Consider the following 26,582-nt stretch of genomic DNA (forward strand, 5'->3'; position numbering starts at 1 on the left):
GAACATTATCTACTTGTTTTAGACCAGCACATAACTGAAGGCATAGTCATTGCAGTGTTTCTATTACCAGATCAGGATCAGCTATATAATTGGTAAATGTAAACATGTTAAACATACTAACCACAAATATGACATTTCACATAATTGCACCTTACCACTCTATTTGGGACACAACTCTAATATTTGTTGCTATTTTCCATCAAGTTCACTTGGGGCCTAGCTACACTGGCCAGAAATCCTGAATTGGGCAGGTGTTGCTTGTGGACATACACACAATGTTTAGGAACATCTGTCCAGTATCACCCCATTCCTTTCTCCAATTTATCACAAGCACTCTGGATTTCCATGATTGGCTGACACAGCAGTACATGATGGCTCAAATAAGGGTGACCATCTAGTAGAGGCATACCAGGTTCAACCCAATCGCAAACCATGGCAGCAGCAAGAGAGGAGTCCATATTGTGCAGCTGGGTTGAACCTGGACTCCTTTCCTGCCGCTGCCATGGTTTGGGAGTGGAGAAATGCTGCAGAATACATCTGGATTCAAGTGACCGTGTAATTAAGTCCTTGGAGATCTGTAATTCAAAGGGATGACCCTATGAAAGACTGCCTTACTGAAGTCTGTGGCTTCCTTGATTGACTTGCAATGCAGTCCTCCTTTTTTTCCTACTGCTTTCTACTTTACTGAACATTATCACCTTTTACAGTGAGTCACATTATCTGATGATGATGATGATGATGACACTTTATTTGTATTCCGCCTTACCTTCCCAAGGGGACTCAGGGCAGATTCCAACATACTTGTGTCCAAAGTACCACAACCTTAGTAAACTTATCTTCACTTCTAATGAGAATTCAGATGTGATTTACTCTAGGACCCATTCATTTCTCTTTTTTACATTCCGTTGTATCTGTACAAATATTTAACTATTTCATATCCATTTTAAAGTTATGTAAATCATCTGTAGTCATTACTTTTTAAAATATTCACTGCTTTTGTACTCTCTTCTGTGATGGCCAACCTTCCCACTGGCTTACCACGCATTTCCCCATCTGTCCCCCCACTCTCTCCCACATTCTGCTGCCTGAAGATGATCTTCTGGCTTCATTTCCATGGACTTCAAAAATTGAGTGCCATGGATTCCCACCAGAAGTGCCCTTGCATCATGTGATGGCCTCCATGGGATTCCCGTGGGTTTCCACTTCCCAAGCGCATGGAAACAGAGATCAAAAACCATCTGAAGAGATCCCAAGTAGCATATGGCATGCGTATGGCAGTAGCTACTAGTGTTGTTTCATGTAAAACTCTCTAAGATCCTCAACTTTAGAGGCACCAACTGGCTAGGAAGAAGGTTACAGAGGTGCACAGTTGCTTCTCTAGAACCAGGAGTGTCAAGACAAGGTGGTGCCAACCTTGGTGCCAGTCTGCCTTCTTGCATATCACATTTCTATGTCACCAGTATTTTCCCTTGAATGAAAAAAACTGATCCTTTAAAACTGTGCCCTGAGAGCTCATACCAGTCCAGAAACAAGAAAGTACAAATGTACACACAGAGAGAGCTTGTGAATAGCCTGCATATTTTCCTCTTGTAGCAGAATGTTCTCCTTGCTCCTTTGTGACCTCCTCCTCAGAGGACTGTCAAGGGTCATGATTTTAAGTTCACAAAATAACCAGTCATTCCTGACATCTGTTTATAAAAATAGAAGAAAATTCCTACTTTATCCCATGATTGTTGTTCTGATCTTCATTCTGTATTCTCTAAACAATATTCTATGCTATAAAATTCCCCCTTTCTTCCTTTTCCACACCACACACACATCTTTATTTCAGGACTATTTTTGTTTCTCAGCATTTCATTAAAACAGTGGACTACATTATAGAATCATAGAATAGTAGAGTTGGAAGAGACCTCATGGGCCATCCAGTCCAACCCCCTGCCAAGAAGCAGGAAATCGCATTCAAGGCACCCCCGACAGATGGCCATCCAGCCTCTGCTTAAAAGCCTCCAAGGAAGGAGCCTCCACCACAGCCTGGGGGAGAGAGTTCCACTGCCGAACAGCCCTCACAGTGAGGAAGTTCTTCCTGATGTTCAGGTGGAATCTCCTTTCCTGTAGTTTGAAGCCATTGTTCTGCGTCCTAGTCTGCAGGGCAGCAGAAAATAAGCTTGCTCCCTCCTCCCTATGACTTCCCTTCACCTATTTGTACATGGCTATCATGTCTCCTCTCAGCCTTCTCTTCTGCAGGCTAAACATGCCCAGCTCTTTAAGCCGCTCCTCATAGGGCTTGTTCTCCAGACCCTTAATCATTTTAGTCGCCCTCCTCTGGACACTTTCCAGCTTGTCAACATCTCCCTTCAACTGTGGTGCCCAGAATTGGACACAGTATTCCAGGTGTGGTCTGACCAAGGCAGAATAGAGGGGGAGCATAACTTCCCTGGATCTAGACGCTATACCCCTATTGATGCAGGCCAGAATCCCGTTGGCTTTTTTAGCTGCTGCATCACATTGTTGGCTCATGTTTAACTTGTTGTCCACGAGGGCTCCAAGGTCTTTTTCGCACACACTGCTGTCAAGCCAGGCGTCCCCCATTCTGTATCTTTGATTTCCATTTTTTCTGCCGAAATGAAGTATCTTGCATTTGTCCCTGTTGAACTTCATTTTGTTAGTTTCGGCCCATCTCTCTAGTCTGTCAAGATCGTTTTGAATTCTGCTCCTGTCTTCTGGAGTGTTAGCTATCCCTCCCAGTTTTGTGTCATCTGCAAACTTGATGATCGTGCCTTCTAACCCTTCGTCTAAGTCGTTAATAAAGATGTTGAACAGAACCGGGCCAAGGACGGAGCCCTGCGGCACTCCACTTGTCACTTCTTTCCATGATGAAGACGACGCATTGGTGAGCACCCTTTGGGTTCGTTCGCTTAGCCAATTACAGATCCACCTAACTGTATTTTTTTTTTCTAGCCCACATTTTACTAGTTTCCTTGCCAGAAGGTCGTGGGGGACTTTGTCGAAGGCCTTACTGCAATCCAGGTAGGCTACATCCACAGCATTCCCTGTATCGACCCAACTCGTAACTCTATCGAAAAAAGAGATCAGATTAGTCTGGCATGACTTGTTTTTGGTAAATCCGTGTTGACTATTAGCAATGACCGCATTTGTTTCTAAGTGTTTGCAGACCACTTCCTTGATGATCTTTTCCAGAATCTTGCCTGGTATCGATGTGAGGCTGACCGGACGGTAATTGTTTGGGTTGTTCTTTTTTCCCTTCTTGAAGATGGGGGGACCACATTCGCCCTCCTCCAATCTGCTGGGACTTCTCCCGTTCTCCAAGAACTCTCGAAGATAATTGCTAGTGGTTCTGAAATAACTTCCGCTAATTCCTTCAATACTCTTGGATGTAGCTGATCTGGCCCTGGGGAGTTGAATTCGTTTAGAGAGGCCAGGTGTTCCTGGACAGCTTGTTTCCCTATTTGGGGTTGGATTTCCCCCAATCCTTCGTCCATTCCATGTTGCTGAGGTTGAAGATGGCTTTCTTTTTGTGAGAAGACTGAGGCAAAGAAGGCATTGAGCAGTTCTGCCTTTTCCCTGTCCCCTGTCGCCATCACCCCATCTTCTCCTTGCAGAGGCCCTATCGCCTCCTTTTTCTTCCTTTTTCTACCAACGTAAGTAAAAAAGCCTTTTTTGTTGTTTTTTATGTCCCTGGCAAGCCTGAGCTCATTTTGTGCTTTAGCCTTGCGAACCTTTTCCCTACAGGTGTTGGCTATACGTTTGAATTCTTCTTTGGTGATTTCTCCCCTTTTCCACTTCTTGTGCATGTCACTTTTGAGCTTTAGCTCAGTTAGAAGTTCTTTGGACATCCATTCTGGCTTCTTTGCACTTGTCTTATTTTTCTTCTTTGTTGGCACTGTTTGCATTTGCGCCTTGAGTATTTCACTTTTGAAAAACTCCCATCCATCCTTAACTCCCTTGTTTTTTAATATTGGTGTCCATGGAATGCCGCTCAGTAATTCCTTCATTTTTTGGAAGTCAGCTCTCTTAAAGTCGAGAATGCATGTTTGACTTGTCTTAGTTTCAGCATTCCTTTGTATTGCAAACTCCAGGAGCACATAGTCACTTGCCCCTAAGGATCCAACCACTTCAACTGTGTTGATCAGGTCTTCCACATTTGTTAAGATTAGATCAAGAGATGCTGATCCTCTTGTTGCCTCTTCTACCTTCTGGACCATAAAATTGTCTGCAAGGCAAGTGAGGAATTTGTTGGACTTTGTACTCTTGGCTGAGTTTGTTTTCCAGCAGATATCGGAATAATTGAAATCGCCCATGACTACTATATCTCTTATTTGTGCCTGTTTGGTCAGCTGTTGACAGAAGGCTTCATCAAGTCCTTCATCCTGACTCGGAGGTCTGTAGTAGACACCCACGACAAGATCTTTTTGAGTCCCGGTTCCCTTGATTCTTATCCAGATGCTTTCAAGCTGGTTTCCCGGATTACAGTCTTGCATTTCTTCTGCAACGTAACTGTTTTTGACATATAAAGCTACTCCCCCTCCTCTCCCTTTTGTTCTATTTCTGTGAAAGAGGTTATAGCCCTCAATGGCTACATTCCAGTGATGGGAGTCATCCCACCAGGTTTCAGTGATGCCTATGACATCGTATGTGTCGTGCTGTGCTAAGAGTTGGAGTTCGTCTTGCTTATTTCCCATGCTCTGAGCGTTGGTGTAAAGACATGTAAGCCCCATTAACTATTTGAACTTGCCATTTGTAATTATGCTGTCTGCAGCATTAGTGCCTCATGCAAACCCAGCCATTTAAATGTAAATTCAGTGTCTTTAACTCATAAATTTAGATCTGAGCTTAAGTACTAATCCATGATTAACTTACTTAAGAAACCAAAGTCTGGGCTGAGTCACTCTGTATTTCAGTGGTTAAAGTCTTCTGATTCTATTAGCACCAAAAAAATGTATAGCTCCTGTGGTTCTCTACTTGGTGCTCTAGACTTATCCAAGTTGTTTAACATATAGAAAGAAAAGGTTTGTTTTAAATTACAAGACACAAACAAGAACAACTCATATGTTTGTTCCCATTGCCTTTTAATAGGCTGTCCCCATTGGCTACAATCAGAAACTTTAAATGCTCATTCCTCAGCCATTTTAAGGCCTATCTGCATGAAACCTGCCACAGTTTTAGACCCCATTTACAACTGCAGGCCTGCCAAGTTTCAAAACAATTCACCAATCTATAATTTTTTATAATTGTTTTAGGTTTTAACCATAGCATTGTTTAAATAAGACAAACCACAAGACGGGGTTCTGGGAATTGTAATAGCCTGTTGTGTCCATTCTCAGCCAATCAGAGCATGGGCACAACCTGACATTTTCTTGGCTGGGAAACAGAGAGAGAAAAAAAAACTTCAACTCCCATCATGCTCCAAGAGGAACTTTTCAATGCCCACCCTATACAAGTGCTGCTGGGAAAGCGAATTCCCAAGACCTTCTCTGGAGGAGGAGGGAAAATGGATGGAGACTGCTTCTGCCGAGAAGAAAAGACGTGACAGGTGTATTGCAAACTTGACTCCTTCCTCTCCAGAACCGATAAAAATCCATTTTGCCAGGTTTTTTGTCTCCCTTCTCCCCATTCTGTTTTTGGAGATTATATAATGGCCCACCGAAAACTACAAATCATTTTCATTCAAACTGATTTGGGCCCAAGCCTAATGCCTACTCTGTATTACAGCTTCTGTAGGCGTATGTAGTCTCTTCATTAAAGTGTGAACTGACTTTAAAATCAGACATTTCCCAGATTTTTATTAAGAATTGTTTTAGCCAGAATTTTGTATCAGCTTATGGTTAACTATATAACATATGGTTAGGGTTACTGTTTCATATTGACAGTCACTACTTGGTCATGACTTTGATATTATTGCCATGATTGCAACTTTTCTCCCAGCATACTTTACATTGGTTGAATGGGTAAAAGAAGAATCATTCTGTTGATCATCAAAGCACAGTTGAATAATGTTACTACCTGGTATGGGTAGGTAAAGATAAGTTACTTATTATATACCTAGTTAAATATAAATTGGCAGGATTCCAATCTTTGTCTATGACAAGTTCTATTCAAGTGCTAGATTTTTCTCTTTTTATTCATTCTAACAAAAGCAATGTCAAATGGAATAGAGAACATCTCCTCTATGGCAAGCGCAGAAAACAAATGACTTCCTATATAGATTCAGCCAAAAAGACTGAAGTTAGCCTCTATCATATCTACAATGGCCCTGAACATTAGGTCAGGAGCACTGCTATTACTGTGACTTATGGCTAGATGCAGAAATGTGTCTGGAGATAGTACAGTTTTTAGCACAGTCTGGTTTTTCAAATAAACATTTCTCAAAAAGACAAGGAAGCTGACAGGCTTTGGTAGCTTTATGACCTTATAGCTCATTGGTTGGGGGAGCTGAGAATAGCCACTAAAAGATCAAAGTTACACATCAAAAAGTTCCTGTTTGGAATCTTATTTCTCCCACACACTTAAAATTACTTAGAATTTTAATGATAGGTAATGTATATCATAACCAGTAGAAAAGAAAAGCAACCCTGTTACAGCTATAGTGACTCAAGGAAGAGAACCATGGTCCAAAACTGAAGCATGAGTGTTAATAAAAGGATCTCTTTGAGGTCTTCCTTTCCTATTGTCACTGCAACTTGAAGCTGACTTGACAACAGATAACAACAAAGCTTTAAAACATAACAAACTATAAAATAGTTCAAACATCAGAGGCATGATGATACACAATTTTATTATTAGTTATGTCATCTGTATCCAGTAAATAATAACTGAGATTGTAATTCTATGGATGCTACCTCTGGAGTAAGCCCTGTTAGCACTTTTCCTATTGTACTCGATTTATGCTGTTAACTGCTGACTTCTCTATCTATTGATCTATCTCAAAATATTTAATGTTTGCTTAATCACAAAATCTCATGGAATCAAATAATAAAACTATTTTATAAAAAAATTAAAATAGTATAAAAATGAACAACCATATTAATATAGTAAAACAATCATTCAAATAGTTTAAAATATATTAAACCATATAACAATTCCAAAAAATTCCAAACAAGACAATTGAAAAGCATGTGTATGTAAAAATGTCCCTGGAGACATTAACAAAATGATGGTCAAAATTCTGTATCAGCAACACTGATATATATATAGATAGATATATATACATATACACACACACACACGCTGAATCCTGGGCCATTGTCCAAACAGTCCAAAACTTCCATGGAGTTCTGTTCAAACATTTAGCCACCATATGGCCAGCATCTTGCTTTCATACTTGTTGTACGGGCATCGGGCACTCCATTCTGACATCAACAGAGGCTACCATAGTGGCCAACCATTCTGATTGAGTTCCAGTGTATGATATAGGAAGACACCACTATCAGACAGTTTCAGACCCATAAAAACAGTCTTGGGTCAAGTGGACTTTAATCAAGGCTCATAGAGAAAGGGCTTATTCAATTCTTATTAATCTAACCAAAGAAATGAAGTATGAGTTTTCTTTCAAACAAACGGTAGTAAAATGTGGGCTAGACAATTCTACTGTTAGGTGGATTTGTAATTGGTTGAGCAACCAAATTCAAAGGGTCCTCACCACATGTTCCTCTTCATCCTGGAAATAAGTGTCTACTAGGGTACCACAGGGTTCTGTCATAGGCCCAGGGCTGTTAGAAATCTTTATTAATGTCTTGGATGAAAGTTTGGAGGAGATACTTGTCAAGTTTGCAAGATTTTTCAGCCACAAAAACAAAGTTTCTGAAGTATAACAATGACTTTCAAAGTAAAGACAACCCAATGAAACAGGAAATAAGACTTTCAAACCAGGAACAGATTTCTGCAATTATTAAATAATGGTTTTTCATATAAACTATGGAAATTTGCCAAAAATCAGAGGATAAGGGAAACATTCTGAAATTTGGAGAGCTATCAGGGGTAAATGTGTTCTACCACTGTAGCAGGTTTCATCAGGATAGCTCAAAACAATAGGGCGGGAGAGTCCCCTAAAGTTCCCCCCAGTTCTGTTTTTTGCTATTGCGCATGCGCATACGCCATTAACAAATTAATTACAAATATTCTGAAGTTTTGGAATGTTTCAAATTGTTTGTTTCAAAATTCAGAAATAACTTTAGAAACTAAGTGCCAGCGCCCCCTACTTTCGAAGAGAGTTTAGAACCATTTTTTTTCCTGGATCGCACATGCCTACTAAGCAGTATCTGCAGAGAGACAGATTTTGCACTTTCCCCTGCCCCTGTGGCAACCCCACCCCCCTGGATTTTGCTTTCATGAAGCAAGTTGTTGATACTGCTGTTATATTTTAAGCTTTTCCCCTGAAGCGGTCTTTCTTTTTGTTGACAGTAAAATGGATGATCTCTGAAAGGAGCTTTTTTGTTACTACCCTTTTCATCTCTAAACAATGGGAAAGACTGCAAAACAGTTTTAATCTCTTATAGAGTACATCAGCATATAGGAGATAAAACCAGGAAGCCTAAAGCAGTAGAGTGACAAGAATATTTCAAGACGTCCACCTTCCATGAGCACTAAGCAGAAATATTTTTTTAGTTGTACATTTGGGCTTTAACAGAATTAAGTTTTATCTATCAATTCATGGTTGCAATCCAACATCCTCTAATTGTACCATAAATATATACACATGCAGATACACTGTGCAAACACAGCACTGTGAAAGTTAGCACATATAGACAAAGTTGTGAGAGACAGTTTCTACACATGTACCAGTTAATGTGTCTACTTTCGATCAATATGTACTGAAATTCATGTCTGAAACATTGATATGAGAATGCACTAATGGCATATGATATTTGATAGAAGGTTAGCAAACTGAAAAGGATTGGCACTGGAGCAATAGAATATGTAGAGAGGACTGAACCCAAGAAGCAGACTGAAAATATATTTTGCACCTTGATGGATTGGCCTACTTGTAATTAAGAATCGTAAGTGTGTGTATTGTCGTGTTACTTTGCTCCCTCAAGTGGACACAGAGAAGATTGCATATAGATTTCACATTGGTTCTAGGTGAAATTTCTGAGACAGTAACCTTGAATACCCTAATGGCACTAGATCCTGTCTGATGTTAAAAGCCAAGCAGAGTCAGCCCTGGATAGTACTTGGATGGGAAACTGGCAATGAATATCAGATGCTGTAGGCTGTGTTTCAGAGGAAAAAACTGACAAAACCACTTCTAATTCCATGACTAAAAAAACCTTATTAAATTCATCAGGTCACTGTGGACTTTATCACATGAAGCCACTATTTCAAAGCAGTCGCACCAGCACCAAAGTGGATACATACCAGCATGTGCCCTGTTGTTATTGCAAATCTTTCCATCATTTTGTATCATTTTTCATGCAAGTTTGCTTTAAAGTAATGCTGTGAAGGGAAACCTGCAAGGGAGAACATATTCAAAACTAGAGTTTGTCTCACAGAAGGCAGATAAGGGGAGATAATGCAGAGGTAGGAAAAAGCTGTAATAGAAATAGAACAGGCAACCAAGGGAGGATCCAAGTAGGCTTTAGGGTAGTGATTAATAAGTTTGTGCTTGATCTAATAGTATATGAAATAAACTTCTACTTATTTATTATTATTTTTAGAACTGTGTCTGGATGTTCCTGTTAAGGTTTGATAGAGGACTTTATCAAACAAAATCACTATTCTATAGCAGTCATACAAGCAGAGATAGTGGATGCGTACAAGTTATCGCACTTCTCTCCATCTGTACAAAAGCATTGATCCATGATTGTGGTCATATTTCCACATACCCTCATAATCCCACCTTCCTGCACTTCCATTGATCTGTAATCTTTTATTATATTCCAATTTTAAAGCTATTACTCAGTTCCAGGAGTAGTTAATTTATTAAAAAAAATACTGTAAAATTAAAAAAAATTCTAGAATAGAGTCTCACCAACTAGGTGATAAGAACATTATGGGATTGGCAGCTATTGATGGGTTTTGTCCATCAATCGGGGACAGGTTAATCACAAGAAAGAGGCAGACCAGCAACAATGCATCTCTGCTTCAGTACCAGTTTGCGTCCCTCGTGCAATAAAGTCCAAAGAGTGTAGTTTCAGATGTAATGATATTAGATTTTTTACCATTTGCACTTATTGTGACAAATGGGATTTGTGTGTGACCTGATTGCAGATAATATAGTTGGCAGAACTCCCATATAGTTCCAGGCTATAGTGAATGCAATATTTTGGCTAAGTGAGAGCTTCCTAGTGTTGGAATTCCAATGGCAGGTTTAATCAGCAAGAGACTAATATCACCCACACATCCTTGAGTTATTCTTACAAGAGGTTCATATATCTGTCCTCAACTATTAAAGGATAATTTTCACATATTATCAAGTTAGAATCCTATCAAAAATATGGATTCATCTAAAGTAATCATCCAGAAAGAGAATGGAATGAACTAATTATCATCACCTTTCTACTTAGGAGTCAAATCTGTTTCAAATGCTACATTGAAGGAAAAGATAACTTGAAGTGTCCCAGAAGAAAGAAGGAGTAAATCACATACAGAACATTATTTTTATTTGTAAAAACTGCTAGATTGGCCTGGAGCCTAGTAAATCATATTCCAAAGGCATGACTCAGCTCAAGTTTGCTTTATGGTATTATTCAGGAAAGTAATGGAAGCAATTGATTTTGGTTGGTACAAGAATTCCATTTACTTGAAATATTGTTTAAACCTTAAAGTCTTATGTCACCAGATATCTTCCAAGTCATTATTAAAAGGGTTTCTTTGTGTTTGCCAACTAAGGTTTCAAAAATGTTTGATGTCCTCATAAGCAATTTGGGGTATTTATGTTACTAACATTTAACATGTTATCTATCTAACTGAAAACTAGTTTCTCACTGGTCTATAGGTTGATTTACAACATTTGAGTCAGAGTAAATAAAATAAAAGACTCGGCAACAAACAAAAAAGATTGATCAGCAAAAGAAATAAAAGGGGTTCCAACACAGCACACTAATGTGGGTTTTTATCTCTAGATAAGAGAAAAAATAATCTGGAACCATTACATAACAAGACATTCTGCATTCGTCATTTTAAAAATGGGTTGAATATAATTCAGGCAGTCCCCATGTTATGCACAAGATAGATTCTATAGGTTTGTTCTTAAATTGAATTTGTTTGGAAGTTGGAACAGATATATATATATATATATATATATATATATATATATATATATATATATACATACATACATACATACATACATACATACATACACACACACACACACACACACACATATATATAAAATTTTGGCTAGTATAGGGTAGGGTTAGCACCCCTGTGGTTTCTGTACCCCAGTTCAGAAGATTTCGCCTCACTTTCTGTCCCTGTGATAACTGGACTTGGAAAAAATTGGTTTGTTGCGGAAACTAAGATTGGGGATAAAGTTTCAGTTGATACACCTTTTCCCCATGATAACTTTTACAGGAATGGATTTCCCTTCCTGGGGGTAGATTTCTTTCACCTCCTGTTGTCTCAATCCATTCATAACTATGAGTCATTTGTAAGTCGGATGTTTGTAACTCGGGAACTGCCTGTATAGCAGTTGCGACTGTCCTCAAGAGATTTCCAATGCAACATAGAATTATGACAAGTTTCCATTTCTGCCAATCCTACCAGAAATCACTAATGTGAGGAATTAAAAAAAAAAAAGAGTAAACAGCTTCCCAGATGAAAGGGGAACATGCCACAAGCAATCACATCAGATGCTGCCTGAGAAGTAGGGTTTCGGAGACATAGGGGTAATACATATAGTCACAAGTACATGACACTACCATACCATACACAATTCTGACCAATGTTTTCTAGTGCAGCCAAGTGTGGTGTGATGGGTTGAGTGTTTGGAACATAACTTCAGAATCCAGGAATTTAATCCCTGCTGGCCATGAAAACCAACTGAGTGATCTTAGAGGGAGGTTTCAGTCTCTGAGGGAGGCCGAGGTGAATTCTCTCTGGATAAATATTTCCAGAAAAAGGTTTGTCTTTGGGTCACCATAAGTCAAAAAACAACTTGAATATAGACAACCAACCAGCTAGATGTAATATGGAAAATCCGTGATTGGTCATAGTTTTAAGAAATATCTGACACAAGAAAAGTCCAACTTATTTTGGAGGTTGGAAGAGATCTTAATATTTTATTAACTACCAGTTTTACTTAAAATCACACAGGAAAAAACATTGTTCAGTAACTCACATAGCAGTGATTAACATTTTTCCTCAAATGGCAAATTTTTCCACATGTGAGCAATTTTACCAAGAAAATAACATAGCTATAGAAATATAGAATCATAAACTTGGAAGAGACCAAAATGCCATCTGGTCCTTGTAATTTTAGGGGTATGCAAAATGGCAGAAATCCATTCTGTTTTTCTCTGTTATCATTTTGAATTTTGGGTCGTCGTCCCCCCCCCCCCCTCGGTACTGTTTTTGGGGAAATTCCGGGAGATTGGGGGGTGGGTTGTGATTTGTAATTTGGTATCAGGAGTTCCATTTCTATTTCAGGAAGAATCTTCCCAAAAACAGAATGAGGAGGGACCCAAAATTTGAAATTATTAGGTCCCTTTTATTCGGGTATTTTAACTGATGATGTTATTTTTATATTGCTGCTGCGGTCCCCCCCACAAATGAAGTCGACTGAATTGTACTTGGTGGTTGATTGATATTATTACCGCTGCATTAACTCCTGTTTTACTGTGTTTTGTTTTTTCATATTGTGCAATGTATTTATGCTGTTGTTTTTGTATATTATGATGGTCAGGCCTTGCCCCATGAGAGCCGCCCCGAGTCCCCGTGGGGAGATGGTGGCGGGGTATAAATAAAGTTTTTATTATTATTATTATTATTATTATTATTATTATTATTATTGACACAACAATATTGTATGACACAGCAAACAAGATAGATATGCTGAATTTCGTATCACAAAATCACAAGTCGAACACTTCCCAAGTGTCTAGGGAATGTTCCCAGTAAGATGGCCTTTTGCAGTTGGCAGATCATAATTTTGTCAATGTCTATTGTTTCCAAATGCCAGCTGAGATTTTTTGGCATGGCGCCCAACATGCCGATCACCACCGGGACCACCTGCACTGGTTTCTGCCAGAGTCTTTGCAATTCAATCTTGAGGTCCTGATAACGGCTGAATTTTTCCTGTTGTTTTTCGTCAATGCAACTGTCACCTGGGATGACAACATCAATGATCCAAACCTTTTTCTTTTCCACAACTGTGATGTCTGGTGTGTTGTGATCCAGAACTTTGTCAGTCTGGATTCGGAAGTCCCACAGTATCTTTGTGTGCTCATTTTCCAATACTTTTGCAGGTTTGCGATCTCACCAGTTCTTTACTGCTGGGAGGTGGTATTTGAGGCATAAGTTCCAATGAATCATTTGGGCCACATAGTTGTGCCTCTGTTTGTAGTCTGTCTGTGCGATTTTCTTACAGCAGCTGAGGATGTGATCAATGGTTTCTTCGGTTTCCTTGCACAGTCTGCATTTTGGGTCATCAGCTGATTATTATTATTATTATTATTATTATTATTATTATTATTATTATTATTATATGAAAACAGAAAAGATTTCTGCCATTTCACAAACTCCTAGTAATTTAAACCTTTGCAATATATTCTAGCATCATGTGAACAATACTTCTGGGTCTTTTTACAAGACCGCCACATGTGATAAAATATCCCAGCATTTTTCTCACATTTTCAGCAATTACAGGATCTACTTTTATACAGTTTAGAATGCTACCTATTCTTTCAAATCATTACAAAGTGAATTTCATACTCTTAGTCCAAACTTTCTCCCATTGCACCAGTTTTATTTGTACAACTACATTGTGCTCATTTTTATGCTCTTTGAAAGGGTCAAAGAGGAATAATGGGAAGCACAAGAGGTGGAAAAAATCTCCAAGCATATCGATGTATATCACCTGGGGTCAGGTTAAGTAGGCATAAAGGAGGACTTTTTAGGTCACTTATACTGTCTAACCCTATTACTACGGACATTGTGAGGTATTCTTATCTCTTCGGTGTTATGTGTTGTTGCATTTCTAACAACTGTAGCTTTCGTCCACTTGCATTTTCCAGTGCTGCTTGTATTGGTAAGGAATAAGCTGTACTTTACCTCCTCCAAAGCCACTGCCCTGCTACACACAAATGGCAGCATGAGGGTTAGTTCCAGATGGATTATCATTTGTTAGTTTGGTAAGGGATCCATTTCAGGTTTTAATCTGAATTTTAAGGTAATTATCTGCAGTGTAATCGCATTATTCATTCTGCAACATTGGATTACATTATTTGGATATCCCTTCCATTGTAATGGGGACTTTTATCAGTGAAGAAAGTTACATTTTAGTCAGTGGACCATGCTTCTATAGGGTCTACCCTAACATTATTATGGGTGACATTATGCCAAGTTATGTATCCTTGAAGTGACTGGCTTGACTTTGAAGGAACTGGGGGCGGTGATGGCCGACAGGAAGCTCTGGCATGGGCTGGTCCACGAGGTCACGAAGAGTCGGAAACGACTGAACGAATAAACAACATGTACAATTGACCCAAGCGTACATGACTGGTCAAGGGAAAGTAGCTTATATCATACTTGATTATTTCAAGGGAGAGAGAGCACTTAGCTTGAATATAAGATGTTTGTCTAATCTTCCGATGATAAAATAATATTACATAATACAATTTTTTCTCACACTGTAGCTGATTTCATTTTTTTTCTCTTTTACAGGTAAAACCCAGGTGATGGGTGAAATCAAGATTGCCCTAAAAAAGGAAATGAAGACTGATGGAGAACAGCTAATTGTGGAGATCCTTCAGTGTAGGAATATCACCTACAAGTTTAAATCACCAGATCACTTACCAGGTATCAACCACATACCACCATTCTAATTTTAAGAATGGGTTTGACTGCATTATCTTAATGATGTGATTAATCGTTCCATGGAGGACAAGAGATGTAAGACTATTGTTTCTTTCTTTTAATTTATAAAGACTTCCATTCCCAGCCACAGTACCAGTAAACAATCTCATGCAAAATAACATTAGGGAAAAGTTTTCATTTGGACCCACATTGCTACTCTATATGTGAACTATTTTGACAGGTCATGCTTCACTGAAATCCTTTTCACCTGTTCCTTAAGAATTAGACTAAAGACATGGGGAGGGGGGAACATGCTAACCCTGTTTCTCTCCTTTATTGATCTACATGCGCAGAGGACAACGGTTGGGTCTCTTCTGCACATACAAGAATTCCACATATTCAAGAGTCTCGACTTTCCATAGTTTCCAGTTACATTCAGGGGATTGAAATGGAAAGAAGGCTCTCTTTTCAGTCTGTTGCTCTTTCCCACAAGGAATGGGAAGACATAAGCCTAGTTTGCTTCTGCAAAGCATGTATTCTACCTCTGGGTCCTTTCTTGTAGAACTTTCAACTAGCTGTGGGATTTTTCCCTTAGCTGGTGGCTCCAATATCACTAAGCTGGTGGATCCACTCCAGATTTTTGTTCAATTTTTGCACCCTTATCAGACATGCTCCCCTCCCGCAGGGAGAGGAAGCCCACGGGGTGACTTCTCTTTCCCGTGTGATGGGAAGGGAAGGATAGAGTAATCACTACGGGATGTGTGGCACCTCATTGCTTCCCCTCATCAGATGTGGGAAAGCATCAAAATTGTGCCAAAAAGAAAGAAAATAACACAAAGCTATATGACGGGGGCTGCCCATAATGACCAAATTTCCGCAGGCCCACGCTTCCTTTCCTCATGATGCCAGGGCTTCTCAAAAGGGGTGTGGCCACGGCCTGTGTCGTCTGATTGGCAGCGTGCGAAACCGTAACATAAAATTTAAAAAGCGGAGCCCAGAGTTATTTTCCCTAACCCCCCACCCCCACCCCTGATGAGGTCCTTAAAAGAAATTTATCAGTTCAGCACCTTGAATGATTTGTTTACAGCTCAATCTCATCATCTTCATTGGCAATCACTCACGGCTAAGTATTATTATCTTCCAAAGATAGAATCTAGAGTTTCTTAAGTATTCATAAACCAATGTAATGCTACATTAGTTATCAACAAAGTCCCCTAGTGTGATTCTGTGTGACAAGCTGACTTCTCTATTGGCACAGATTTGTATGTAAAGCTATATGTTGTCAACCTTGCAACTCAAAAGAGAGTGATCAAGAAGAAAACAAGAGTGTGCAGGCATGACCGGGAACCTTCATTCAATGAAACATTTAGATTCAGTTTGAGTCCCACTGGACATTCTCTCCAGGTAATCCTTCATTTTATTTCCTCTTCTGGCACCTGAGACTGACTTATTTAGAATGCAATCCTAATTTACTTTTTTTTTTTTTACAAAAATTTTTTTTTAAAAACACAAAAAATACATACCGTAGACATACAAAACATTTGCAATTCCCATCACCAACACAAGGATTTTCTTTTTACATACTCATTTCTTTGTGAGATAATCTTTATATCTTTATCTTTATCCATTTTCATCCTATATACCAGGGGTCCCCAAACTAAGGCCCGGGGGCCAGATGCGGCCCTCCAAGGTCATTTACCTGGCCCCCAACCTCAGTTTTATAATATAATATTTTAATATCATTTTTAATAATATAATATATTGTATATACATATAATATTGATAATAACATTATAATGTTATAATGTTATACAATATAGTAGTAATAATGCCATATAATAATATTAATTATATGTTATATATTACATATAATATTACAGTATAGTGGTATAGTTCAATATAGTAATATATAATGCTAATATTGTGCTATGGTAATGATATAATATATTGTATGTACATACAGCTGCTCTGAGTATCCTTCAGGGTGAGAAGGGCAGGATATAAATTTAATAAATAAATGTAGTAAATGAATAAATAAATAATTTTAGACTTAGGCTCACCCAAAGTCTGAAATGACTTGAAGGCACACAACAACAACAACAATCCTAATTAACTTGACTATCTCATTGGCCAGAAGCAGGCCCACACTTCCCATTGAAATCCTGATAGGTTTATGCTGGTTACAATTGTTTTCATTTTAAAATATAGTATTGTTCTTTCATTGTTGTTGTTGTTTTGCACTACATGTGCAGTGTACATAGGAATTTGTTCATTTTTTCTTTTCTTTTTCCAAATGATAATTCGGCCCCTCCACAGTCTGAAGGATTATGGACCGGCCCTCTGCTTTAAAAGTTTGAGGACCCCTGCTATATACTATATAACATTTGTATCTTATTTCTTATGGCTTGATCTCCAGATTGATTCATGATATACTATACCCTTGTCCATCTTTCTTCCATTTCTCTTGTTCTATTTTCATTAGTTTTTACAACATTTAGTTTCACATTCATAATTTCAAATTCCATTTGCTCCACCATATATTGGTACCATTTACTTACTGACCATTTTGATTTATCTTTCCACCCTAATACTATTACTGCTTGTGCACATTCAATTATTGCTTCTTTTATTTCCCTTTTATTTCCCGTTTCCTCTCTTTTCCCTAATACCGCTATTTTCTTTGTTATGACCCACTCATGTACTAGTATTTGATTTGACTCATTTTGTATAGTCTGCCAAAAATATTGTACATATTCACATTCCCACATCATGTGCATAAACCGCCCTTTCTGATAACATCCATGCCAGCACTGACTACTTCCCTTTTTATAGTAGTATGCTAATTGGCAGGGTGTACGATACCATTTGTGCAATATTTTCCTCCTCATTGCAATCCTAATTTACCAAGATGGGTACAACCAGTTAAAACTGTGTTCGATCCTAACTCCATCCAGTTTAGGAATGTTGGAACTAATTAAGGATTACATTGATCCTGGCCTGATTTTATGAGGCCTTTTAGCTCCAGTGTCGTTGAAAGATATTTGGATCTAGTATTGCTCAGTTTACTCTGTTGCCCTTCTGGAAGAACATAATAATAAAATAAAAAATAAAATTTTATTTATATTCTGCTCTATCTCCCCATGGGGACTCAAGGCGGTTTCTAATTTCTGAATTTTACTTGGTGGTTGATTGATATTATTAACTCTTGTTTTATTGTCTTACTGTGTTTCATTTTTTTGTATATTGTTCAATGTATTTATGCTATTGTTTTTGTAAATTGTGTTAGTCGGGCCTTGCCCCATGTGAGCCACCCCGAGTCCCCATGGGGAGATGGTGGCGGGGTATAAATAAAGATTATTATTATTATTATTATTATTATTATTATTATTATTATTATTATTATTGTATGACACAGCAAACAAGATAGACATGCTGGATTTCGTATCACAAAATCACAAGTCGAACACTTCCCAAGTGTCTAGGACTGTGTGATGTATTTTCGGATGATGCGCGCAGATCCCAGTAGGGTGGCCTTTTGCAGTTGGCAGATCGTAATTTTGTCAATGTCTATTGTTTCTAAATGCTGGCTGAGATCTTTTGGCACGGCACCCAATGTGCCCATCACCACTGGGACCACCTGCACTGGTTTCTGCCAGAGTCTTTGAAGTTCAATCTTGAGGTCCTGATAGCGGCTGAGTTTTTCCTGTTGTTTTTCATCTATGCGACTGTCACCTGGGATGGCGACATCAATGATCCAAACCTTGTTCTTTTCCACAACTGTGATGTCTGGTGTCTTGTGTTCCAGAACTTTGTCAGTCTGGATTCGGAAGTCCCACAGTATCTTTGCATGCTCATTTTCCAATACTTTTGCAGGTTTGTGATCCCACCAGTTCTTTGCTGCTGGGAGGTGGTAATTGAGGCATAAGTTCCAATGAATCATTTGGGCCACATAGTTTATTTATTTATTTATTTATTTGTGACATTTATATACCGCCCTTCTCACCCCGAAGGGGACTCAGGGCGGTTTACAAGTATATATACATACAATATATTATATTATACAACTATATCGCAATATTATTAGTAATATTGCATGTAATATAAATATACAATTATAATAGTGAATTATAATAATTATTACATTGTATTACGTCATAATATTATTATTACATAGTTGTGCCTCTGTTTGTAGTCTGTCTGTGCAATTTTCTTACAGCAGCTGAGGATATGATGATGATGATGATGATTATGATTATGATTATTATTATTATTATTATTATTATTATTATTATTATTATTATTATTGGCAATTTGGCAGATACTGCTTGTGTCCAATCTTAATTCCCTCCAATTGGTCCATCTTGGAATTAGGGTTGAATTTCCTACTATTTACCGGTTGATGAGGTCGAAAATAGACCTCATAGAAGACATTGACTGAAATCCTGCATTGTGAGATATTATCATGTTGTCAGATATCCTAATTGTCCAATGATGCCAAACACACATGCATTTTAAAAAGCCCCTACCTTTTCAGCCTGGCAGCAGCCAAACTGAAGGGTTTCTTGGTATCTGCGAATCACAGCACTGAAAAATGATTTCTGTATGCTCTCAGTGTCATAGGGCATGTCAAGAACAGGCAGCTACATATACTTCTCAGAACTGCATCAGGGGAAGGCCTTGCGTCCTACAGTAACATCCCCGGGGACATGATATCTCTAACACAAACCAAATATTAATCTTACCAGCTCTCCTTTTTTTTTCCCCAGATTCTTCTTGTTTCTAATGGAGGAAAGTTTATGAAGAAGACCTTGATTGGTGAGGCATATATCTGGCTTGACAAAGTGGACCTCAGGAAAAGAATAGTAAACTGGCACAAACTTTTAGTCAGCTCAACACAAACACACTGAGCAAAAAGTGTCACCTTTCGGCATTGAGCCATCAAAGAGTCTGCTTGTGTGATTCCAAGACTCTACTTTGATGTTGTGTTTTGCTAGGCTTTCGGAGTATGAAGTACCGGGGAGGGGGGCAAGTTCTGGGCGATTTAGCACACTTTCATGAGGGCTAGTCGATCTATTTTGCTGTAATAAAAAAAGCAGCAAAGGAAAAAAAACAACCACCCTAGGCCCAGAGTCTACTGAAAATGAGGACTGACCCGAGGACTCTGTGATGTTAGAATCTTTGGGGCTATCAAGCAAATGAATAGCATCCATGCACTTAAAGTGTTTATGGAGAGAATTTGATGGTGGCTAGGAGCAATGTTTATGAGAAAGCAATCTGATTTTTGGTGCAATCAGAAAGATCATTTTATGCAAAAGCACCTAAGGTGATAGCCTTTCCAGTTCTCACTCAAGTGTGTTCTTCTTTACTTCAGAATACTTAACTATTTGCGGTAATGAGAGTGCCCCAGGAGGCAAATGGCAAGATATTTCATTTTATATCCTAAATGGTGGCAATGTTTGTCCTTCATGTTATTTTTTCTTTCTTTCATAATTGTATGCTATGGAGGACACATGTAGATTGAAAACTTCAGTGGTTCTCCATATTAATTGAGACTCAAGATGCAGAGTAATTTTCATTTTGGAATGAGTAAAAGCATTCAGGGGAGGAATTAACAGCAGCATATCATGAACTGGAGAAATAGTAATGATTATGTGGAAGAAATTGCAATTCAGCCTGCTCTTTTTGAGCCAGTCATTTACAAAGATGGAGTAGATTCAAAGGGCTTTTAAGTATTGAGATGGATACTGTTGCCTCACTATCTATCTGTCTTGCCTTTACGAACTTCAAGGTATTGATATTTCAAAATGTCTAGCATGAAGTGCTCCATACGTTAGACCCACTGTGCTAATCGCTCCCAGATTATTTGGGAGTTCTAGATCAATAAAAGCACTTTGTCATCTTGAAGAAATGACACACTGTATCTCACAGTTTGTGTGCTTGTGTACTACAGATGTCTCATATGCATAAAATGGCATATATATGTGTTCACTAGTGGTGTTCCACTAAGGAAAATTAGAGTTATTGGAGGAAAGATTGCTGCAACAATGAACTTTAAAAGCCTAGTATGCTTATAAAATGGAAGGAAACAATTTTTAGAAATCATTGTCATGAGCAAGTAACATTAAACATGAAACTAGATTTATGGCTTCCTTGGGGACTAAGACAAAATATACATCATGAATTCCCCTTACTATGATGATTGGCATTGTATTTCTATAATGGAAAACTGGAAAAGTACACCAAACCATTCCTTGCAGCAGAACGACAATCAGCAAGTTTCTACAGTAAGTGACCACAAGAAGATCCTGAAGTTTGTTTTCAAATGAGTGGTGCTTATCTTTTTCAAAGGTGGGTCAAAAAGCTTCTGAAATGTAGTCAACAAAACAACCAAACTCTGCATGAAGCTGGATCCTCTCTGAACAACTTCCTGTAATTGTTTTGAAAAGCAAGCCCCTTGTCAAGCAGTCTAGAATATGTGTTCCAGAAAGAAAGGAACAAAATGTTAAAATTAAGTTTTCACAAAACAACGCAACTCCAGGCAAAATAAGTCCAAGATCAGCACTTCACCTTCTAACACTGTGTGTTTCCTTTAAACGGGATAAATGACTGGGAGGAGGCAGATCGTAAGCACAGGATTAACAATTCGGCTCAGATTTCACCCTTCTGTCTCTTAGTAAGGGCATCCATTTCAGTCCAGTCCTTGGAAGCAATTGCATTGCCTTCTCTTACAAATCCTGTGTCATGTGGAAATTGTCCATTGCTCCCTATTATACTCAAAGGGAAACAAAAGTGAAGGCATCTCTCACAGTGACTGGATCTCTATTTTCTAAAAGATCTATATTCAAGTATCATTATTTAGTGTGGTTTTTTTTTAAAAAAATGTGGCGAGACATACAATTTTCTGTAAACGTCTGACACTTTTATTCTGGCGATGAATTATAAGGAAGGCCGTGAATGTTGCAGTGGTTGGCATGGAGACTTAAAGCAGCCACAAGTAGCTTTCTACGAGTAAGCCAGCTACTCTTAATTGGTAAAAATAGACTGCTGTTGCAATGTTCATTACACAGTGTGCAGGAGGAAAAGGCTGCTTCTCATTAATAGCAGATCAAAATCTGCAGTTCTTTGTGTATTTTCCTTTTCTTATTATTGTAATGGTAGTTTCAACTCCCACTTGTTCGTACGTCTTTCAGCCACCAGGCATCGATTACGGGACTGAGTAACCACATTCAGAGTCATTGGAACCTCCTCTCTGCAATGCATTTATGCTCAACTGAATGTATGTTTGTAGGAATGTGAGCTTGCTGGCAATAGCAGCTTCTACGAGACTCGGCATGTTTCTCCCAGGAAGGATAAAAACTCCTTTCTTTTTATATCTATTATGTATCAGAAAGACCTGGTGAAAGGCTAGTCCATCTGCTAAACCATGTTTACATCTGTGCTAAGACTAGAAGATGCCTCCAAAGCGTGCCAAGTTTCCTTTTGACAAAATGTCTGGGCTGTACTGGAATCATTCTATGCAATGATGAATCACATTTAAATGCAGTTTTCTTTTTATTAATGAAGGAAACAAAAGAACCCCTTCTTGTGGCAATTATTTTTTTAAAGAAAATAAAATCACACGGGGGGACTTAGGGTATTTCAGAAAATGTATAGATATTTCTGCCTATTTGTTTTCTTTCTTATGTTAAACAGAAGTGCTCAAATGTGGCAAGACCTCTTAACTAGGAATGAATGACCCAGCTGCGGATTCCTTTGAAATGATAGATTGTTGATGGCACAATGCGCTTTATTTAGAATGAATGAATATATATGTGTGTGTATATATATATATATAAATGTATATGGCAAGTCTGCTGAGCTGAAGGTAAAAGCTATGTTGTACAAAAAAAAAGTCTTGTACAGTGGAAACAAGCTTGAAATGAGAGCTAAAAGCACAGAATGTGTGTGTATTGACAAATGACTGGTCATTTCCTTAAAGGGTTGTTTCTCTTTTTTTCCATTCTGCTGAATAACAGCCAGCTCTCACTTTCTTTTCCAAAAAAAGGTGTGTGAGCTCCCGTGATAAATGTGGAGCAAATAGGATGTTATGGTAAGCCTTTAAAGGGATAGTATCCAGGAGCAATATAAACATTTTCTATTCTTTATTATATCCAACCGCTACAAGTATGTTGCTATTGTTTTATGCATTTTAGAAGATGTAGACCCCTCACTGCAAGCACACAGAAAGCAATTTTTTTCACTTTATGTCCGGAACTTTTATTGCCAGCCAAGTTCCTTGCCTAGATGCCCACAAGTTGGGTTAGGTTGATTTTTAGGGCAGTGGGGCAGGGAGGGTGAGTTGCGTAGCTGGTAACCAGCTGACCTTACTTCTTTCTAAGCGGACAAAGGAGTAACATGTAGACATCTCTTATATGTTCAATATAGAATTATTTAATTCGCATTTAGTTTGCTGAAGATTTCATGCAGATGTTAATAGTCTATTTTGATCTTTTCTTTGAATCATAGCAAATGCTATATTAAGGGCTTTATTTCCATTGCTACAGCATCTAATGGTCCACAGCTCAATGAACACCAGCATATGCACATGCCAATCTGTATATGTGAGGGGGTGAAATGATCTGAATAATCATGTTGGTTTTTAAGTGGCGAAAAAAACTGGGAGGAAATACATAGTACAAATCCACTACTATCACATTCAGGGACAGTTCGTGTGTTCCTGACCAGTTTGCCAAAGTTGCTGCTTCGATTAAATGAAATCTGGATACTCTCTCTTTAAACTATAAGTTGCATTTTAGTGTTTTCTGCATATGCTCTGGTCGTTTTGGCAAAAGAAACACACTAATGAGTTTTAAAATTATATTATAAACTCGGACCAAGTGATCTAAAGAACATTGTTTTTTTTTCAGTTGTTACCTCCTTGTAAATATGCCTTTTTTATTGAGAAACAAAAAAAAATGAGTTTGGAGTTGGAGATCCCATCTGGCGTTCTAAGCATGTCAGTGTCAATACAAGCAGATTGTATCTTGTATAGATGTTTGGTGGCGTTCCCAGGTGCTCAGCAGTCACCGACTAGCATGTGTGCCATCATCGTATCAGACAACATGTGTGCAGCATCCCTGAGATGCAAAGGTAGGAAAAGAACACCTCCCTTGAGGATAAAGTTTAAAATGCAACAACCACCATTAGTAGTCTTTTGAGAGATGTAATATTTCCACACTGAATGTTGCATGCATCAATGGTGGTTTGTAAATCTTTCTCCTTTTCTTTTCTTTTTTCACTTGAATGAATAAATTGATTACTCTTTGATTTTTGCCTTCCAGTCCTCCAAGAATAAAACTATAAAACTAGTTCTAAAAGTTGTATAAAATGAAACAAAAAGAAAAATAGTATGACAAATTGTATAAAGAAGACAAAAATGCTTGTAAATCAAGTCTTGATTTTCACTGTATGTAAAAAAAATCCATGTCATGGTTTTGTGATTGTATACAGGACGTATCTTGAGAATTTATGCAAATTGTGTTGTATAAAGACTGTTCAACCCAGTCTGACTAATAAATATTTAAAATACCTAGTTTGGTTTTTCCCCATTACTTAACGTTTAGGACTTTATTTGCACATATCTCTTATTCCACTGCAGTCATATAATCATTGATAGTGGATACATACCAGGTTAAATGTTTTCCTGCATGACAAGGGGTTGGACTAGATGGCCCATGTGATCTCTTCCAACTCTATTTCTTTTCTTTTTTTAAGGTAAAGGTTTCCCCTGATGTTAAGTCCAGTCATGACTGACTCTGGGGTTGGTGCTCATCTTCATTTCTAAGCCGAAGAGCCGGTGTTGTCTGTAGACACCTAAAAGGCCATGTGGCCAGCATGATGGCATGGAGCGTCATTACCTTCCCTTCAGAGCGGTACCTATTGATCTACTCACATTTGCATGTTTTCGAACTTCTAGGTTGCCAGAAGCTGGGGCTAACAACAGGAGCTCACCCCGCCCCCCAAATTTGAACCGACGACCTTTTGGTCAGCAAGTTCAGCAGCTCAGCGGTTTAACTGGCTGCGTCACCAGGGGCCCTTATTTCTATTTGATAGAAATATATTTTAATTTGTGTATTTATAGAATTTTTACAATGTTTATGTGTTTTAATTGTGCTGTAACCCACCTCAAGCCTGAAAGATGTAGGTAAAATTATTATTATTATTATTATTATTATTGACACAACAATATAGTATGACACAGCAAACAAGATAGATATGCTGGATTTCATATCACAAAATCACAAGTTGAACACTTCCCAAGCATTTAGGATTGTGCAATGTATTTTCGGATGATGCGTGCAGATCCCAGTAGGGTGGCCTTTTGCAGTTGGCAGATCGTAATTTTGTCAATGTCTATTGTTTCCAAATGCCGGCTGAGATCTTATTATTATTATTATTATTATAGCACTGGAATTATGCAGCTTGACACCACTGTAGCTGCTAGGCAGACCCATAAGTATCTGGAAATGGACATTAAAATTGTCCATAAAGAAAGCAAATCTGATTAGAGGATGTTTTTCTGGTAAATTCACATCATTGTATTTTTTTTCCTTTGAGAAAACGTCAGTTAAGAACTCAAAGTTAAGTCTAGATCTCCCTGGACCAGGCCTGGAATAAGAAGATATAAATCCGGGAAGGATTCAAACAAGGCTTGAGAAAGGAGATGATTGAGTGATGTGATTTTAAAGTTCAATAAGACATAATTCCCCTTCAAATTACAGATTTTCACAAGTCACTAAGGATACGCTTGCAGCAAATTTATTTTTGAAAAGGTAATTCTGTAGGGTCTTGGGTTGGTTTAATTTAATTTAATTAATGAGGCAATTCATTAACACCTAGATGGAAGATAAACATAAAAGCTTTTAATTTTTTTATAAATAGTCAAGGAAGTCAAAGGTCAAGAAGGTCAGAAAATTTCACATAAATTAAAGACTTGATTGGCTTTCAAGATTACTGAAAATCAAAGGGGAGAGTGGTGGAAAGAGTTCAAAGTCATATACTGATGCGCATTAACCACACACATTACTATATACAGATATGCAGTTGTATTTCACTATAGTATTCCCACACAAGAAACATTTTAAAACAAAATAAACATGTTAAATAATAGTCAGTGAAAATACTTTAAAGTTAGATGACAGAATAATTTTAAAACAAGGTTCTTTTCAGAATTTCTTTTGGAGGCTTTTAATATAAATCTTCATTATTGCTGCTGAGGAGGACTGGATAAGCTGTTCCTATGTACCTTCCATGGCGGTAGACAACTATCTCCAGTTCATATTCCTCTATTCTCACTCTCTGACGTGTAACTCTTTCATTGGACTGTAGAAAAATGATTGTATAAAGTGCAAATTCGAACTCAGGACTAACACCAATGAAGCTGCTTCCCACAGGTTTTACCAGTCCCTTCCAGCTGAACTGAAGACTTAACACCTGGTCATCTTCATCAGGCTGAAAAAATAACCCACAAATCATTTGAAAATTGCAGAGAGAGATTTTAAATTATGACAGATTCAGCACAATAAAAACCATAAAGGGCATGGAAAATACTCATCGCATATTTTTCTTTA

At 38.1% G+C, this 26,582-nt stretch overlaps 2 protein-coding genes across 8 annotated transcripts in view; one reads left to right on the top strand and one right to left on the bottom strand.

The window, feature by feature from the left end:
- The window catches only part of pclo (piccolo presynaptic cytomatrix protein), a 301,666-nt gene extending 277,122 nt beyond the window's left edge, over nt 1-24,544 (top strand). For all 5 annotated transcript variants that reach the window (XM_008111438.3, XM_016993943.2, XM_016993944.2 and 2 more), the window contains 3 exons: nt 14,842-14,976; nt 16,232-16,377; nt 19,740-24,544. In XM_008111438.3, the coding sequence (XP_008109645.2) occupies nt 14,842-14,976; nt 16,232-16,377; nt 19,740-19,880 (422 nt within the window). In that variant the 3' untranslated portion in view covers nt 19,881-24,544. The remainder of the gene's footprint in view (nt 1-14,841; nt 14,977-16,231; nt 16,378-19,739) is intronic.
- A 1,308-nt stretch (nt 24,545-25,852) lies between these two features.
- LOC100553914 (poly(U)-specific endoribonuclease-A) overlaps nt 25,853-26,582 on the bottom strand; it is a 28,224-nt gene continuing 27,494 nt past the window's right edge. For all 3 annotated transcript variants that reach the window (XM_062981864.1, XM_003221419.4, XM_008111437.2), the window contains one exon: nt 25,853-26,463. In XM_062981864.1, coding sequence (XP_062837934.1) covers nt 26,200-26,463 — 264 coding nt within the window. In that variant the 3' untranslated portion in view covers nt 25,853-26,199. The remainder of the gene's footprint in view (nt 26,464-26,582) is intronic.

Source organism: Anolis carolinensis, chromosome 5 (genome assembly GCF_035594765.1).
Source record: "Anolis carolinensis isolate JA03-04 chromosome 5, rAnoCar3.1.pri, whole genome shotgun sequence".
Taxonomy (NCBI): domain Eukaryota; kingdom Metazoa; phylum Chordata; class Lepidosauria; order Squamata; family Dactyloidae; genus Anolis; species Anolis carolinensis.